Source organism: Dermacentor andersoni, unplaced genomic scaffold, assembly GCF_023375885.2.
Source record: "Dermacentor andersoni unplaced genomic scaffold, qqDerAnde1_hic_scaffold ctg00000050.1, whole genome shotgun sequence".
Lineage (NCBI taxonomy): Eukaryota > Metazoa > Arthropoda > Arachnida > Ixodida > Ixodidae > Dermacentor > Dermacentor andersoni.
In genome coordinates, this window is record NW_027314763.1 from 351,440 (window position 1) to 370,270 (window position 18,831).

At 49.2% G+C, this 18,831-nt stretch overlaps 1 protein-coding gene across 1 annotated transcript; it reads right to left on the bottom strand.

The window, feature by feature from the left end:
* Nucleotides 1–11,344: 11,344 nt before the first annotated feature.
* Nucleotides 11,345–13,853, bottom strand: LOC129387848 (uncharacterized). The gene is made up of 2 exons (XM_055077495.2): nucleotides 11,566–13,853; nucleotides 11,345–11,480 (listed from the first exon to the last, which is right to left on the bottom strand). Exons 1-2 carry the CDS (start codon nucleotides 13,851–13,853, stop codon nucleotides 11,345–11,347), a joined length of 2,424 nt encoding a protein of 807 aa, XP_054933470.2.
* Nucleotides 13,854–18,831: the final 4,978 nt, after the last annotated feature.

Consider the following 18,831-nt stretch of genomic DNA (forward strand, 5'->3'; position numbering starts at 1 on the left):
TTTACTGCGTTGTTCGTCGGACAAAACGTTAGACCACGTTTCAGGAGATCAACTTCTTCGGGGCTTAGACTCTGGGATATGTCTACTACATTGCTGCAGTGCTCTGGATGCTCGCCTGTAGGACTGTCGGTGGAGCTACGTGCTGCAGGGGTTACATTAGTTTCTTTGGGTGGATCTGCAGCTCTAATATCTTTTCGCTGGTATTTATCTATTAATTTTTCCTCTTTAGTTTGGAAGAATTGATTAAGTTCTCTTCTTTCCGTTTCAGTTAACTTTATGCTGTCGAGTTGATCAGAGATTATCCTAAGTTGTTCTTTGCAGTGTTTTTCGAGAATGTCGATAAGGGAGAGCGATGCATTTTCTAGGACAGCATTCCACTTTAATAATAGCCTGGAGGGTAAAGAATCAAGGGCGCATCTAACCTTAATTCTGAGACCTTCTGGTATTTTCCTCTGTTTAATGCAGCTAGTGTAAGTTTTTAGGTGAAATCTGCAATTTGTTTGTTTGGCGACGAGTTTGCGGGATTGGAGGAAAGGGCGAGATTTGTTGTTGCGTGTGCTATCCCTAGTGCGTGGTAGTCATTTCTGTTTGGTTCGGGCAGACCTCCGGGGCGAAAAATCTTCAGGTGGTGTCTTTTTACGCTTAATTTTCTTGTCGAGGCCTGCACCGATGTCTGTCTGCGTATCGGTTTGCTTGTTAGTGTATGTAGCTGTTTGCGTGAAGGCTTCGCGGGTGGTTGTGGGCTTCCGTATGCGCGGATGTTGTAAGGGTGGTGTTGGTTCCGCGTCCACCGTTTGTGTAGATGCTTCTTGGGTTCTAGCTTCGAGGGAACGTGCGTGCGAGCTGGTGTTGAAAATTTCAGGCGCGTGTTCCTGTGTTGAAGCTAACTGGAACGCGGGATCTATTGGTGTTGTAGGTTGCGTCGATTTAAAAGAGTTCCTGAGCCTGTACTTGATGTTGTTAGCCATTACCTTGACGACAAAAAAATTGGGGTGAAGTCCGTCCCGGGCGAGCAGAATGTCGGGGTCCTGGTGTATTTCAGCGTGGTGGATGACATCGACGTTTTCGTGTTGGTTTCCAACGTCAAGAAGAAAATCATTGAGCTTACGTGTCCCTAGTGCGTGAGCTAGGAGTGTCGCTGATTGTTGAATAAGTGGCCTGTGTTTGTTTGCGATCCTGGGAAGTACTGTTGTCAAGGTTACTTCTGCGTTTGCTCTGTTGGTGTGCAAATCGTTTATGAGCGTTTTCATGGCCTCAACTGTGTTGTCACCGATGTCGTGGTTAAGGTCATTAGTCCCGCAGTGAATGAAGAAATGTGTGATGTGCTGTGGTGCTGCAGCAATGAGGTCTCGGATGGTGTGTGTTGTGGCGCCGCTCTTAAAGCTAATGTATGGTGAGTGTTGGCTTGGTGGGAAGTGTTCGTGTATGTACTTGTAGTGACTGTCTCCAATTAGTGCTACGTGTGAAAAGGAAAGCAAAGGGCGCTCACCTTGTTCCTTCATCTTCCGTCGGTAGAAATCCAGAGAAAAGACGGGGAATCCGGGAGATGGCAATTCAAGGCGATGAGCAAAACGTGAACAAGGTGAATGCAGGAGCCAACGTTTCGACAAGTGGACTTGTTTTCTTCAAGGCGACATATGCTTTCCTCGCCACAGTATATATAGGTGGGGTTCTTCTAAAGGGGAGGGGGTGTGAGGCGGGAGGTCGTGGAAACGAGGGAAAGTGTGTTAGCGTGTCGAATTAGTAAAGGAACGCTGTGTACAAGGTCAAAGCCAGGACCCCCCCTCCCCTCACCCTAGTCTGTCAACCCACGTGCGTTAGCCGGCGTGTCAAGGGCGTCTGACCCGCCAGCTGACAAAATAAAAAAAAAAGAAAGAAAGAAAAAGAAAAAGAAGGGAAGAAAAAGGAAAAGGGGGGGGGGATACGCCAAGAAATCAAACTAAGTGTTGTTGCCTATAGCTTGAGGTTTAGCATAGCGAATAGATTCTAAAGCTCCCTTTGAAACATTTATGCCTATTGGTTGCAATGTCTTGAACTTATGGATAAGGTATGATTCTCTGTATTTTCTTTCTCGTTCAGAACGGAAATTTGACTGTAAGATGTAGAGTTTAAGTTCATCAAAGTTATGACCTGGTTGGTTGAAATGCTCGGCGACGGCTTTGGGAAGCTCTTTAGCTGTGTCCGCGCGATGTCCGTTTAATCTGACGTTCATTGATTGTCCTGTTTCACCGATATATTGTTTCTTACAGAAGGAACATTCAAGCATATAAATCACATCCGAACTTGTGCAAGTGAAGCTGGATTTGACTTCATGTGTATAATTATTTGCGGTGCTTTTAATTTTAATGTCACTTTGAAGGTGCCTGCAGGTTTTGCATCAAGGGCGGCAACATGCTTTTATTACGGGGGAATGCTGCTGGCTGACTTTTGCGTGCACTAACATGTCTTTAAAGTTCTTGTTTCGGCGATAGGTAACCCTGGGTACATCCGGGAACGCTTTTCGCAGACGCTCGTTACTTGATAATATTGGGTGGTATTTTCTTAGGATGTTGTTTATGTTTGGGAGTGCATTAGAATATTTTGTTATAAAGGCCGGCGGTCTGTCAGATTCTAATGTGGGCTGTCTCTTCGCCAATTCCGACTGTCTCTCCAATCTTGACGCGGTATCATAAGCTCTATCGAGAGCAACTTGGGGATAGTTCCTTTCTGCTAGCGTTGATCTAAGGTCATTTAGGTGGTGGATATAATCGTGGTCTTCACTGCAGATTCTTCTTATACGTTTCACTTGTCCGACAAAAATTCCTTGCTTGCAATGTCGTGGGTGATGACTGTTGTAGTCTAAATATTTCTGGCTATCTGTAGGCTTCCGGTAGGCTCAGTTTTCCGTAAGGAGGGAGGGTCCGTAAATAGGGGGGGTCCTGGCTTTGACCTTGTACACAGCGTTCCTTTACTAATTAGACACGCTAACACACTTTCCCTCGTTTCCGCGCCCTCCCGCCTCACACCCCCTCCCCTTTAGAAGAACCCCACCTATGTATACTGTGGCGAGGAAAGCATATGTCGCCTTGAAGAAGACAAGTCCAGTTGTCGAAACGTTGGCTCCTGCATTCACCTTGTTCACGTTTTGCTCAAGACCTATGCATGTAGCAGCGTATACCACGATTGCTTCGATGCCCGCTTCAGAAGCAGCAAGTACTGAGTCAATGAAACTGTAATTGAATTTTTATCTCACTTTTTGCTTATGGAAAGTGTAGATGGTGTGAGTGCATTGTGGGGAAGGTGAAAAGGTGTCATCAGTGTTTTGTGCAGTCAGTATGCTTAAACTGCTGGAATCCCTTCAGCCTCTACTAAAATGTTTCTTGCTGCGATACTATAAATTGTAGTCAGGACAAAGATGTACTCAAAACCAAGTTACTAATGCATCTGCCCAGAATGTGTTTGATTAACAAGTTAACGCTTCCACGACAACAATATGCCGATGAACAGCATATGTGCTTACAATAAATACATTCCGTAAAGGCGAACGACTGGGCCTACAATATAAAACTTTGTAGTAGCACCGTAAAAGTGCTGCCATGCGTATCAGCCACAATGAAACTACTGCACGTCCAATCTTCTTCCTTGGAGGCACTTCTATAAAGACTGTTCGGGCCCTTCTCATTCTGAGTGTAGCATTTAGCTGTTCTCTCAACTTTTCCACATATGTCACTAGCAGTGTATGTAAGCACCGGCCCTTTCTTGGGTTTGTGTCCCGTGTCTCCCTTCCCTGATGACCTAAGGTTTTCCGAGCACTCTACATTTCTATCATTCTGTCACAACTTGAGTACTGCTCATCAGTATAGTTCCCGTACCAAACTCGCGACGCTAACAAACTTAAGCTTGCTCTGCGCCGGACAATACGCACCCTTTACTCCCGTCTTTTCGGTTGTCACAAGCTCATGCCAGCCTTCGAGGATTGCCTCAAACCCCTCAAGTAGCACACCCTGCAATACCAACGCAACATTGCACTAGTCTATACTGTAGGGTGTTTGACGTCTCTCTAAACAGCACTAATCTTTTTTCACTTCGTCTGAACAAGTGGTCAGCACAGCCTGAGCCCTCATCATGCCTGTATGGCCCGACACCACAACTCCATGATTATATCTGGCATGCAGAGCTTTCTCTCCACCCCCCTGGTGATTTGGATTCTCCTTCCTTGGAACCAGACTTCATTGGCACTCCTGTGTGTTGTGCACCTGTCGAGTGTGTGCGTGTGTGCTGTGCTGTGTTATTGAGCAAGTGTGTGTGCACGTGAAGGGGAAGGAAGTGTCTTCTACATCTTGCAAATTCCTGCTTTAGATGGCTGGTTATCAGATTCTCTAACATACAGGCATCAGCCTTCTTTTTAGTCTAGTGTGCCAAGTTACCACTAAGTATATTATTATTATTATTATTATTATTATTATTATTATTATTATTATTCTTGTTAGAATCATTACTTTGACCACATTGATTGTGTCGAAGCCAGCGTGACACATAATTCAAAATATTTCTGGAGCTTTGTGGGCTCTCTCTTCTAAAAGGAGTGCTAAAGATGTACGGCTTCTTCATGAAAACAGTGGTGTTGTCTCGAACACTGCTGATGCCTTTGCAGAAGATTTCTGTTTGCTATGTGGTGTGAAATATGCTTCAAGTAACCTTCCTTCTCAGTCTGGCGCAGTGTATGCTAACAGTCAATGAAAACCTCGTTTCGAAGTATATGAAGTGCCTTAAACTTTCCCTTTCTTGTGGTGTTGATGGTATTTCCTCCCCAGAGCTTAACCCTTTGAGACGCTGTCTACACTATTGGGCACAGCAGGAGCGTGCATCAATAGCAAAAGCACTGATGAAAGTAATGGTATTTAAAATGTGTTTCATACATCTTGAAACACTTATTATTGGAACTGTGCTGCAATTTTGAATAATGTGCAGAATGTTTTAACAAAATGAGTGGGAAGGTAGACGGCTGGGTGTTGTTACTCTGTGTCAGTATGTTGTATGTAGCGGGTTCACTTCTTTCATTGTTTTTTACAATGTCGTGCACAAGGCATAATTGTCAAGTGGCTGGATAAGTGCTTTTCAAGCTTTTCAAAACACGAAATAGTACATGTTTTCATATTTTGTGTTCCTGTAGTGAGTTTTCGCATGGAGTCGAAATTGAAAATCGAAACTATTGAAAATTCTTAATATTTGCTGTGGCTGTACACTTTCTACGATTCTGAGGATGCAAGAGATGTGGTGAAAGCAACTTTTCAATCAACGGGATAAAGTGGTGTCTGAAAGGGTTAAGATGTATGGAAGCATACTTGTTCCTCGTTCTCACAAGCATCTTCAATAGTTCCCTAAAGTCGAGTACCTTTTCTAGCACTCGGAAGGTAGCATGAACATTGCCCATGCACAAATCAGGTGCTAGATGTGCAGTTACTAACTGCCGACCTATATCTATCCTCTTCAGTCAGGTGTTTGAATCGATATGGGATTCATCGCTTTCTGTTAGTGCTAAGAGCATTTTAATAAACGAACAGCATGACTTTGTGCGCCGACATTTCAGACTTTCAGACTATTTCAGACTGTCAACATTGTTCACTACTGCATCGACTTCCAAAAAGACATTTTTTCACTCTCGAACTGGTGCAGAAACAATAAGTACTCTTAAATGCTTCCAACACTATGGCATTAAGTTATATGCACAAAACGCACCATGTGAAATTTTGATACACCCTACATGATACTCCACTCCTTAGGGTCGATGAAATGAAAGATTTTGGTGTGTACTTCGACAAAATGCTAAGCTTCTCTTCACATAGATAATTACACAAGATGCCCTTCACGCTCTTGGAATTGCATGACGTATATTGCATGATTTCCACTCACCTGTTGTGTTTCTGAAATTCTGCTGTGTGCCTCCAACTACTAGAGTATGCCTCTGTAGGAGGGGGGTGCAATGAGCAAATCTAATTCTGACCTCATTGAACCCACCCAGAATAAATTGATGTCTATCTTCAAGCACCACTTTTGCCATTCTGGCGACCACAGTTGAGCCTTTGTTCCTGCACCTTTTGTTCCTGTATAAGGTGGTCCATGACATTATACATTCCTTAAAGCTTCTTGATCATACGCATTTGTTTGTGCCGCAACAGTATACCAGGTAGCATTCCACATTCGTTGCCTGGGCTTGTTACAAGATTGTGCAAATAAGACTCCACTCCAAAACATACTTCAGAGTTCATTTCCTGTGTTTTGTGTATCTGTAAATAATCACGTAGGATTAACTCCCTTTTACTTTTCCGCGTTTCCTTTTTTCCCTATTTGTTTCTCTATCTTCCATTTTTTTGCCTACTGCATTCATGTTTTCTCTACATTTTGTCTCACCTAGTGCTCGTTAAGTGCACCAGTACAAAGGCTCTCTAGCTGTTCCTGGGCACTACAATAAAAATTTGAATGATTGACTATTATCGTAGTATAAAATTTTGCTTTTTAAGTATGTACTAGTATACTATTTTAGTGCAGTAGCTTTCGTGCAATTAAAAAAAGGGCATGAATTAAGAAGAGAGAGAGAAAATGATAAATGTAAGATAGGGAGGTTAACCAGGACTGAGCCCGGTTGGCTACCCTACACTGGGGAAAGGGGGACGGAAAGATTAAAAGAAGAGAAAGTCCACTGGGGATATCAGTCGGTCACTCAGTCTGGATCACAGACGCTGACTCAATCCGGTATCTTTCAAATATCGCAGCAGCGCTTTTGTGGCCTTTTGTAGGTGCGATATGTGAGGCCATGGTCCCAAGATCTTGTTTAAGGTGAACGGCTTTCCATCTAGCTGATTGAGAGCTCTGCAGAGGTCTTGCCTTTCATCTTCAAAAGATGGGCAGTAGCACATTAGGTGTTCTATGGTTTCCTCGACACCGCAGGCATGGCACTCGACGCTAACAGCCATTCCAATCAAAAATGCATATGCACTGGTGAATGCGACGCCCAAACGTAAGCGGCACAGCACTGTTTCCTCATTTCACAGAAGACCTGGTAACAGCCGCAGTTGCATAGAGGGATCGAGGGAATGCAATCGATGTTGAGTGAATTCAGGTGTGTGCCAGTTTTCCAATGTCAAAAGAGTGTGCTAGCTTGCCTAAGTGTTGGGCTGTGTCGGTCCGCGATAAAGGTACAGAAATAAGGGTTGCTCCTTCGTGGGCTTTCCTAGCAGCTTCGTCAGTGAGGTCATTGCCGGAGATACCGCAATGACCAGGCAGCCACTGAAACACGACGTCGTGCCCTTTCATGATCATGTGATGGTGCATTTCTCGTATCTCCGACACGAGTTGTTCACATGACCCGCGACGGAGAGATGACAGAAGACATTGTAAGGCCGCCTTTGAATCGCAGAATATTGCCCACCGATTAGCCGGTTGGTTAATAATATAATCAACGGCACTTCGGAGGACAACAAGCTCCGAACCGGTCGATGTTGTCAAGTGAGAAATCTTGTATTGGATGCTTAGTGATCGTGATGGTATAACCACTGCGCTGGTGGAGCTGGTCTGAGTGGAAGAACCATCCGTATATATGTGGACTCGATCAAAGTAGAAAGTGTGCAAACAATCCAGAGCTGCTTGCTTCAAGGCCAAGGTAGGCAGGACGGTCTTCTTTCTTATCCCTGGAACCGTAAGACGCACTTGAGGTTGTTTTAAACACCACAAAGCTGAGGTTGAACGTGCTGAGGATGTGAAGCCCGATGGTAAGGAGGCACGATGGATGCTGACCTTGTTGGAGAAGGACGCCTGTGGTCGTCGTTCTGGCATGAATTAAGAAAGTGCAATAATATGCTATGTGCCTGATCATGTGCATTGTGCTATTCATTTCTTCTGAGTTTTAATAATGGCTGGCTACTGTATGCAGTGTTGTGCAATAAAATAATATGCCACAGCAATTATTGCGTGCCTCGCAGAACAAATTGAATATATCTTTCTCAGTCAAAACATCATAGCAGGCTGAAAACAATAAACTGCAATCTTTCTTTTTGTGGTGACGAAGTGTATAAATTGTGAAAAAAAACTGTTTATATATTTCTTATACTATGGAAATGAGCTCCTCCCATACATTCGAATAAGTGCTTCAATAGTACGACTTCGCAAAGGGCAACGAAAGACTCCTATTAAAACCCTCTAATTCTCAAGCTTGTATTATCTGACGGTATGTCATTTGATTAATGTAAAGAAAGGCAAACTTGATATGTGGAAACCAGTTACAATAGAACATGGCCCTTACACTGTGAAAATGTTTTGTAGCAATACACTCAATGTGAAGGCCTCCGGATGCGGTGTTGATGCATCAAAACAACCTAGAATAATAGAGGTGCTCCATGGGCTAGATTTGGCAGAATCAAGAATTGGGGGGAGAAAAGAAACGAATTGCATACATTTTAGCTATTGTAGTTTTTTTTTGAGTGCTACAGGTGTTTCAATTCTGTTTTGCTGATTTTCTCAAAACCCACTTGTTCACGTTTCTCTCATGCACCAACAAGCATAATTATATTGACACGGATGCTTTATCTGTATCCGGTTACCGTATTTCACCGGCTAAAAAATGTTAAACGTTATCGCTCGGTGCAGGATGCGCCTGAACGTATCGGAAGTTTCGCGAATGTTATCGATGGTTCTGTCTGTTGTCGACGAACCTTGCTAATCTGATTGCATACGCGACACGAATTGTGTTGTAGTTTCTGGAAGGCGCGCGGGCACCAGCGAATAGGCTGTAACTTTCGACAACTGCCGTATGCAAACCGACGCGCTTGACCTGCAGATGAGATTTTCTACGATTGCCGACATTGCTCGCCGCTATCGTTGCGATTGAGCCGGCACTATTCATTTACCGTCACTACTACGTGGCAATATTTCCAGCACAGATTTTTTTTCAGTTATACATTGCACGCCTAATTCTTATATAGTTGGCCGTGCAATGAGCTACCAAAAAATGAAATGGTGCAACAGTTTTTGATATATGGCATCGTCGTGCAGGTGTTTGCAAAGCGATCTTGCAGACAGACGACGCGCGAGCGCTGATGTCGATATTATGTACACTATTGTTACTTCAAAAATAAAAACAAACTGTTGCGGCAGGTGTATATTCATTATTCAAACGTGTTTTTTATATCTAAAAGCACATACAGATCACTAACTTATTGTTTCAAGCTTAGTTTACAGCAGGCTGTTTTAGGCCGGACTTTGACGGATGAAGATGGAATCGTCCAGCAACAGTGCGCCGCAGCCGAGGAGCGAGCTTCGGCGCGCGTCGGAGCTTGTCTCCAGTGGTTGCGCGCCCTTTCCCTGCAGCCGAAGCGAAGCGACGCGTTCGCTTGCCAGCGCGCGCCGAAGCTTTCGGCGCGTGCCAGTGGTTGGGGCATTAGAGCGCCGGAGACTCTGCGTACCGCCCGCACCTGCTAATTCGCTACTGAGCGTGATCTTCTTAAGTGGATGAGCTGCGGGGGGGGGGGGGGGGAAGTGTGTCTTTTCTTCGCAACTCACGACCGTCATTTCGCGGTATGGAAGCGGTCGGTCGCACGTGCGTGCCGTCGCGAACCCCCCCATATTTGGAAGGGTCACCCCTCGGAGACATCGCGAATACTGCGAACTGAAAGGGGGAAAATAAAGAAATAAAGAAATGAAAAAATAGAGAGATAAATAAATGATGATATAATAATAAAGTTTGTTACCACCCAGAGACATCGCTAATAATTGCCAAGTTAAGAAAAGCAAAAATAAAGAAAAATAAGAAGAAAAATGAATGGTTCAATGCCACGTGTCCACGTGTGGATCACGCCATCGGGCGCGACAACACGGCGCCACTGCAACCAGTATGCCACTCGGAGATATCGCCAGTTTGGCTAATGTAAAGTAAAGAAGAGAAATAAGGCAAAAGTAAATAAAAAATAGGAAGAGGAAGAATGGTTCAATGCCACGTGTGCCCACGTGTGGATCACGCCATCGGGCGCGACAACACGGCGCCGCTGCATCCGATTATGCACCCGGAGATGTCACGGCCACGGTCGGCTAATTTGCAATACGTCGCGCATGCAGCATTGTGTAATAGTAAAGAATTATAAATAAATAATAAAAAAGCCACCCATCACGCCATCGTGACAGGCGCGACAACGTGGCGTCACTGCTTAATTTACATCATGACGGGTCAAGTATGCAGTATGCAGTAAATATGTAGTAAATATGCAGTAAAGTGAGTGTCGTTGAGTGCGCCTGTACGTGCGCCTGTACAAAAGGGACCTCGATGCAGCGAATCTGCATTCAGCGGCTATTCACCAAGCGACTGCGACTGCTCTGCGACAGCGAATCTGCATTTAGCGGCCCTTCGCCAAACGGTTAAAAACTGCGACTATCTGCGGCTTAAACACCACGGCACGGCGATGGCATGGGTCGAATACATGCACCGCCGGAAGGCGAAGCAGCAATACTTGAACATGGTGGACCGCATGTTTGCCGCCTCTCGCGAAAACACAACGACGGCAGCGGACGGTGAGCAGCAGCAACTGCCCGCGCTCACGGAAGATGACGCGCGACACTTGGCGCTCTTCTTCGGTGTCGTGGACTGCGCCGAGGAATATTTAACATGCAACCCGCCACCTAGAGGTGAACCGTCATCCGGTGCGATGTTTATGCCCGGTTCACTCGTCGCAAGCCAGGTGGCCGAGCGTCTGTATTCGATGGTACAGTTTCACGAGAAGAAGAAGGAGGTGTGCCACACGGTGGCCGGCGAGTTTCCAGCCGTGCGCCGTCCGTCTGCGGCTGAATATTACAGTTGGCTCAAGTACTTTCTTCGTTGGGTCGGTGAGCTGAACGACGTTGAGAGAGTGCGAATCCTCGACGGTTGGTGCTATGATGCCGAAGAATAAAAATTTTGTTTGTTGTCCTCCCTGATTGGGGGTCAGTCTTTAACCGTGTCGTTGCTGCATCGTTACTGTATGTTTCCGGTACCACCCGGAGACGTCGGGAATTTTGGCGCCAAATCGTGCAATAGTTCACTGCCACTGCCATACCTCTATATTTCCGGTACCACCCGGAGACATCGCGACTTTTTTTCACTGCTGTATGATTGAAATTTCACTGACTGTGCATGCAGGAAATGGCGGCAGAAAGCCGCGAGAAAGATCGCGAGAAAAAATCGCGAGAAAGAGCGTAGAAGCGGCGAAGAAAGCGCGCCCGAGAGAAAACGGAAAGAGAGAGAGAGAAGTGGTTCTTGAAGGGAGAAGGAAAGGTTGACGCTGTTTTCTGCAGCCCAGGGGGGGGGAGAGAGTGGAAGCAAAGGAGATAGGAGAGTAGAGGGTTAAAGTGACGCCATCGGCAGCGGCTGAGCAGTCCGGCAGGAAGGGCCCAATGGGTCCGGTAGGAGTGGTGATCGGGTGAAAGGCCAGGGGGCGGTGATCCAGCAGGAGCGAGATGATTGGGGCTGGTCGAGTAGCCTGTAGTGGTTTGGATAGCCGTGAGGCTATCCGTCTTTGCAGAAAATCCTAGAGTCTCGCCGAGAGCCCCGACGAGTCGAGGTACTCGACTACACTTAGGAGGGCTGGTAGCTCGCTACGACCAGGGAAGAGGATGTCTTCCTGCCGTGCAGAAGGAAGCCCCAGGCGTCGGAACTCCTGCAGGAGACGGTCACGCTGCTGCAGGTAAGCAGGGCAGGCCAGTAGGAGGTGCTCCAGGGTCTCGGGCTCCCCACAGGAGGAACAGGCTGGAGAGGCGATGAGGCCATGACGGTGGCGGCGAGCACCCGTCCAACAGCAGCCAATCCTCAGTCGCAGAAGGAGGGAGGTCTCCCTGCGTGCGAGGCCGCGCTGTGGAAGTGGTCGCGGAGGGCGGCCCAAGGACGTCCGCTTGTCCGGATGGCAGGCCAGCAGATGGCGCCGAAGCCTGTGGCTTGTGAAATCATTGGCTGTCACAGCCAGGCTAGGCGGGACCGCGCAGTGGTTGGCACGCTTTGCCAGTGCATCTGCTTCCTCGTTGCCCAGTATCCCTACGTGGGCTGGAAGCCAGTGCAGGGACACTGAGCAGCCCGCCTCCTGGAGCGCCATCAGCCTTGTCGAGAGCAGGGCAACCCCGAGGCTGGCCCTTTCTGGCCTCTGCAGGCTGAGAAGTGCCGCCCTGGAATCGCCGTAGATGGTCACTGGGGTCACCGGCAGCTCCTCTGCGAGTAAGTCTACAGCCAGGTGAAGGCCTGCTACCTCTGCCGCTGTTGACGTCGCATGGTCGGGGAGGCGACACTGCTTGCTCTTCCGCAAAGCGGGCACCACGCAGGCCGCAGTCGACGAGCCTGTGTCTGGCATCACCGAGCCGTCAACGTAGATCTGCAGGTTTCCTCCGTGGTCCTCATGCAGGAGGGAGGCAGCCGTCTGTTGAAGGGCACAAGTCGGGGAGCGCCGTTTGGAAACGCCGGGCAGCTCTGTGGTGATGGGTATGGGTGGTCTCTGGGGAGGAGGCAGCTGTGCGTTGTTCGCTGGAGGCCTCCCGATTACCTCCTCGTACAGCCCACAGAGTCTGCCCATCTGTGAATGGGGCCGCGAGCGCAGTCGGGAGAGCAGGGCCCTGACGTCTGGTCCATGGTGGAGTCGGTCAACATGGCGTAGCCCCTGCTGCAGGAGGAGGAGTGACAGGGGCCATGCTCCTGCCTCGGCCAAGGTTGCAGCGACTTGGGAACTGCGGGGAGCGCCCAGGCAGAGTCTAATCGCGTCCCGATGCTGCAGCTCCAGCTTCTTGAGACGGGCGGGTGGTAGTGCCACGAGTGGGAAGGCGTACCGCAGGCGTGAGGTAGCTGCTGCGTCGTACAGCCGCAATGCCCACCCAGTGGTACAGCCCTGTCCTCGGGCAAGAAGCTGGGAGACTGCCTTGCGGACCCGGAGGATCTGCACCTGCAGGATCTTGACAGCAGGCAGCCAGGACAGTCGGTGATCAATGCGCAGCCCCAGGTACGTCACTGCAGTGCTCCAGGGTAGCTGGACGCCTTCCAGGTGCAGCCGGGGTGCTGTGCGGCGGGCGGCTGCTCTTGGGTGGAGCAGCATGGCCTCCGTCTTCCTTGCCGAGATGGCAAGGCCAATGCTGCTCAGGTAAGCAGCGGCGGTGTCGAGAGCTCTTTGCAGGGCCGAGCGTGTGCTGCGGTAGTTGTGTGGTGGGCTTCGCACCCACAGGGCGGTGTCGTTCGCGTAGATGGAGGCGCTCACCGGATAGTCGGGGTCGATCGGCAGGGCAGCAGGAAGCCGGGCCAGGGCCAGGTTGAACAGGAAGGGGCTCACCACTGACCCTTGCGGGACGCCCGCTGCCACCGGCCGAGGGGAGCTCCTCGATTGGCCCACTCGTACCCTGAGGGTGCGTTCCTCCAGGAACGACGAGATGAACCGCCGCAGATTCCCGTTGATGCCAAGTAGGTCCAGGGCCTGCTGAACGACTGGGTGGGGCAGGCCATCGAAGGCCCCCTTGATATCGATAAGCACCAGGAGCATGGCGTCACCGCAGGCCTTGGCCTCTTCCAGCGTGGAGACCACATCCGCGATGGAGTCCGCGGTGCACCGGCGCCGCCGGAACCCCGTCTGCTCGTCGGCCAGGAAGCCACGGGCACGGGCCACCCAGTCCAGTCGGACCAAAGCAATGGCCTCCATCACCTTGCAGGCGGCGGAAGTGAGGGAGGCCGGCCGGTAGGAGCTCACGTTTCCAGCCGGCTTTCCGGCCTTCAGGATGGGGGCCACGATGGCTGTGCGCCATGACTCCGGCACCTGCCCTGACCGCCAGATGTCATTGTAGCAGTCGAGCAGGCGCTGCTGCTCGCTGGCGGCCAGGTTGCGGAGCATTTGGGTCGTCACTCCGTCGGCTCCTGGTGCGCTGCGGCGCTTCCCCCTCTTCAGGGCACATAGACCAGGAAGAAAACGCGCGTTCGCGCGCTCTCGCTGAAACGGGAACAAAAAAGATGCTCGTGGGTTTGCGTTGGCTGCGCCCATAGTCGCGCTGTTTGCGAGAGAGACAGGAGGCTCCTCCCGGTGAAAACAGATGCGCGTTACGCGAGACGAAAGAGCAGAGACCCGCGGGGGGTAAATTGGATAAGATGATGCGGCACACGGAGGAGCGTAACCAACGCGCGCAACCAACGCGCTTAGAAAGAGAGCAGCGACCGCAAAAAAAACAGATGTTGTGTGTGTGCACGCGCCTGCTTTTTTGCTACAGTAGTTGGCGGGAAAACCGCGGCTCCTCAAGAGACTGCTTATACAAAAAGAGACGATGTATTACACTGGAGAAAAAAAAAAGAGACGATGTATTACACTGTAGGAAAAAAAGAGACCATGAGGCGATGTAACTGGACTGGATGAAAAGGATAATGTATTACACTGGAGAAAAAAGACGTTGATACACTGGAGAAAAAAAAGTTTCACTGCTATTGTTGCTGATGCTGCTGCTGCTATGTCAGCTGCGTGCCTGTTAACACATTTCACTCTGACTACGAGGAGCAATACAAAAACGTCGAAACGTCGTGCAAACCACTTCAGTCGAATTTGCTCACACACGCAGCGTCATGGAGAAAACTGACCATGTGGCATGGCGGGTCGACACAAAAAATAAACCCGTTTGGTTGCCCGATTAAGTTCTGTGGTTGTGTGGTCTCGAGAACAAAATTACGAGAGATCGTAAGTCGAGAGAGGAAAAAATGGAGCTCCGGTAAGTGGGCATCCGAGGTAAACGGCACCTAGCAATATTGTGTCTGGTCTCAAATCTCAATAAGTGGAGAGAATTCGAGAGTAATGGGAAACAACCAAGTTGGTCTCGAGACAAAAGTTTACGTTATGGTGACTATGTTCTCTTGAGATTTGGAGTTACGTGCCATTTTACGCACTTCCGGTGCCGATCTAGAAAGTTCTTTCGAATGTGCGAGAACATTCTAGAAGGTCCGATGGCGGATGTTAATGCTGATTGGCTATTGCCGAGGCGAGCGCCCTTTCCCCACTGCGTTCCCATTGGTTAACTGGGATTGCGCAAGTTCTGAGAACGTTGCACTAGCGTGGAGCGCGCCGATTGGTGCGCGCGCTCGCTCTTTCTCTATGCCCTCGCCCCACCGGATGCTCCGCGGGGTATATAAGGAGCGGCGCTCGCCCTCGAGAACACACCATCGCCGGGACCGCCAACAGGAGGAGGACTCCACACCACCACGATGTAAGTGATCGACCAGGTTATGTTGCGCTCTGTACTCTATGTCGGGCAAACAACCCATTGGACTCTCCCCGTTTTGCTGCCCGTCGCACTTGTCATTACTTACGCATTCTTCTCTCGTGGGTCAGAACTGGGTAGCGACTTTTTTCTTGATAGATCAGTTAGATTGTCGTACAGAACCTATGTAGGTTTGCCATTTTTCTTTGTTCAAAATTTTATGGGATTAGCTTCTGGTAACTTGTAAGATGGAGAAAAGAAAGGATAGACTATGAGCAAATGCCGTTTTTTGCGTTAGCGACATCCACGTCTTCCTTTTTTTGCCTTGCATTCCGTCCTAGCCGGTAGGCAAAAATAAGTAACGCGAAATTGGCTATTTACCGCTTTAGAATGTTAGGAACGAGCTGTTGAGTTCAGGAACGAGACTTTATGATATCGTTAAGCGCGTAGCTGATTCGAAGGGGGGTTTGGGAACGAAATTCACTCACTCGGGGACGAATGGTCCGCGTGAAGTGGAGACACTCGGTTGGTGCTGTAAGGCCAGGAGTGTTTGTGGCGCCTCAGCTAGCAAGTCGGCACTCGCATTGCGCATGTTGCGAGTGGCGCGCCAGCTTTTAATAGGAAAGGAATTCCTTGGTTCCAATCGAGCTATGTCTCCATTTTGCGACACAAAGTAGGCGCGGTAAAATCCAATCGAGCGATCATCAATCGACAAGCTAATCTTTTCTCGCAGGGTAGTCGACGGTCTAAGGCATGCCGTCGGTTGGTGATTACTCGATTGTAGTAGCGAGGAAGCACGTTCACTGATCATTGTCAAAAGTAAATGGAAACGTGCGTAAAGTAGGAACGAGCTTGGGGATCGGGACTTCGCGTCAGGATAGATGTATCGGTCAGGATAGCAATAGTCAGAACGAGAGAATAATGCGAATGACAAGTTATTCGGCCCGTTAGGTCTTTCTTCTTTTTTGTATCGGATTTTTTTGTCTCGATGTTTGGAGGCCGTTTGTGTGACCAACCGCGTTAACCCATTGAGATAAAACAAACGTTATTTCCAGCTAGGGGGTAGTATTTTGCTTGTAAAGTAAAGTTAACGGATAAGTGTGCGCACACTTTCGCGCGTCGCGTGTGGTGGGACGCGGTGGGTTGGGGGGGGTCGGTCAAAGTAGCCAGGCGCGCCGCGCTAGCAACCTTTGAAGGAGATAACGTTTGCGTTAGCGCATTGGTCACACAACTGTTGTCACCTCTCACGCGGGACAGGGCTGTTTTTTCTATCTTCTGGATCGTAGATTGCTACGTAGTTCATTGCCTTCGAGCTCGCTATTACAGCGTAAGCACCCGGGTATACGTCTGCGCTTGGTGCAATATTCCGAATGGGTTGGTATTACCGATTCCAACGGCGAAGGGTTGCGTCTTGGCTGGAGACTGCTTTCCCGTACCTGTTAACACCATAAGGCGAGGAATTGGTGTTTTCTGGGTGTAGGAGGCTGTTTTCATCTAAACGTGATTTACACGTCGACTCGAGTAACCTTCTCTCTACCGAGGTTGGCCTTAACTGGCCTTCGGGAGCTGGAGAACATAAGGTGCTCTTGTTTGTTACGTTCACTGAGTTGGTCGATGCCGATACCTACTTATACCCTGTGGTGCGGCCGTACGGGCATTCTATACACGGGTAGAAGGCAATGTGTACGTAACAATAGACGATCCAATCTATCTATTCTCTTTAGAATTGTGTTGCGTGGTGGACTGTGTGGAAAAGAAAGAAAAGTCCTCCTCCGCGTCCCTTAGGATTAACAGTAGGTCCCTTTACCTCCGCCTTAATTTCTCAACCATTTAGCTGTTTTATTTTTTCGAGGGATTTCTCCCCCTGTTTTTTTAGTTCCGAAGCTTTAATGAACTTCGTGCGTATGTTTTAATACTCACGAAGCTAGTGGAGGTGTATCGTTATGAGCAGCAGTAGTTGATCTTTCGAGATCAAAATAAGTATACTGCTGCGACACAGGCAAAATTTGGCGTTAGACGCCGGGAACCAATTGGCTGATTAGCTTGGTTTTATTTTTGGTACGGTGCCGATCCTAAACCCCCGAAAAGTACCATGCCCAGTAAGGTGCGCGTGACGACTCTTTTGTGGCTCAAATGGGTCTGGTTGATCGGCAGGGCTTCCTCGAACACTCGGCCGGCAGGCAATAGCCGCCGTCGCCTTCAGTGCGGAGTCGGTGATGCATGGGAGTGTGTTTGGCACATAACTAGTACATGGTACTGTTAGGTGTTACAATCCCGAGCACACACGTCGTTTTGTAGTCACGGTGTCAGGTGACTCAGGGGGTTCGTCGTTCGCGGGTGGGTCCTCGTCGGCCTTTACCATCACTTCAATGGTGTGGGACAAGTGCCATGCGGCGAGTTCTTCTCACTCGTTTAGGGCGGCGTTCCCACCGCGACGAAGCGGCCGGGTCCTCCAACTCGAAAGAGCGAGGCACACTCCTGTGGCGCTCAGTCGGGGTCTGCTTCACACTTTCTCTGTCTTTACTTCTTCGTTGCCCGGTCGGCGAGTGATATGGCGCGTGTGTCTATGCACGCCTCGGCCGACTCTATATCGGTACACCTGAGACGTGGCGTCAAGTCTCTTGGGATGCTGTCCGAGTGTTTTTGGAAGTGGCCACCCATATCACCGGCAAAACGTACTCACGTTGTATCCCGAACGATTGCGAAAAGTAGGGGGATTTTTTTATATTTGGACCCGCGTTACAAAATTTAGGCTTGTCGGTTAGGTTTTTGGTTGATTTCTCTTTTTTGTCCTAGTCGATAGGGATTTTTGGTAGGCATTAGTAGGGTCCGCAAGTAGTCAATTGGACGGAAGCATCGTTGCCTGTTGGAGACTCTATCCAGCCCTCCCCCGGCTCGCGTGGGCTCTACCTCTTGGGGGTTCTGCCTCCTTGTTGGTTCTGACTCATTGCGCAGTCTGGGATCAGCGGGGAGCCCTGGTAGGTCTATCCCCTCCAGAAATGCAGACACGGCATGTTACTGGCAATACCATCTGCCCGGTGGGGAAAGCCTTGTGCCCTCAATCGGTGTTGGGTGTGCGCTGAACAGTCGTGTCACACAGAGTACCGAGGAGGCGAGATGTTGACGGTCATTTGGCGAATGTCGTAGGCTAGAGCTTCTCGTAAAGAGGGTACCGTGTTTTTAAAGCATTTCTCGAGTGCCCCCGCCGAGATACGGGTGAGCATTATGTTCCCGTTGCGGAGGCACAGACGTCCCCGGGTAAGACCTCGTGCGTTTCCACTATTGGAATTTTTTTTGGGGGCAAATAATTGTTTGCGGTGTCGTAGCGGCAAGGGTCGAGCAAACTCGCCTGCGACATGGCATTAAGTAGGTTGCTCGACCTGGGCGTTGGTGAGTGTCTCTCAACTGTGAAGGTGTGTGTCTGTACGCATGGACTAGGTGACTATCCGTGGTCGGCAAATGCGTAAGCTAAACAACCGGCCCGGGTATTGTACACACGACATCCCGTGCAGTTTGCTCCCCGGAAGGTTGCCAGCAGCACACTTGGATCATGCTCGCAAACAGTTGGTTGACCCGCTGAAATTTTAACGCTCATTCGATATATTTATCACTGTGGAAAACGCAAAGGCTCCG

Excerpts from the sequence above, each read along its gene's own strand:
- LOC129387848 (XM_055077495.2), bottom strand. The coding sequence starts at position 13,853 with ATGCTCCGCAACCTGGCCGCCAGCGAGCAGCAGCGCCTGCTCGACTGC. Across the intron at positions 11,481-11,565 it reads GCCCTCCTAAGTGTAGTCGA|GCTACTCGACCAGCCCCAAT; the intron begins GTACCTCGACTC and ends AAACCACTACAG.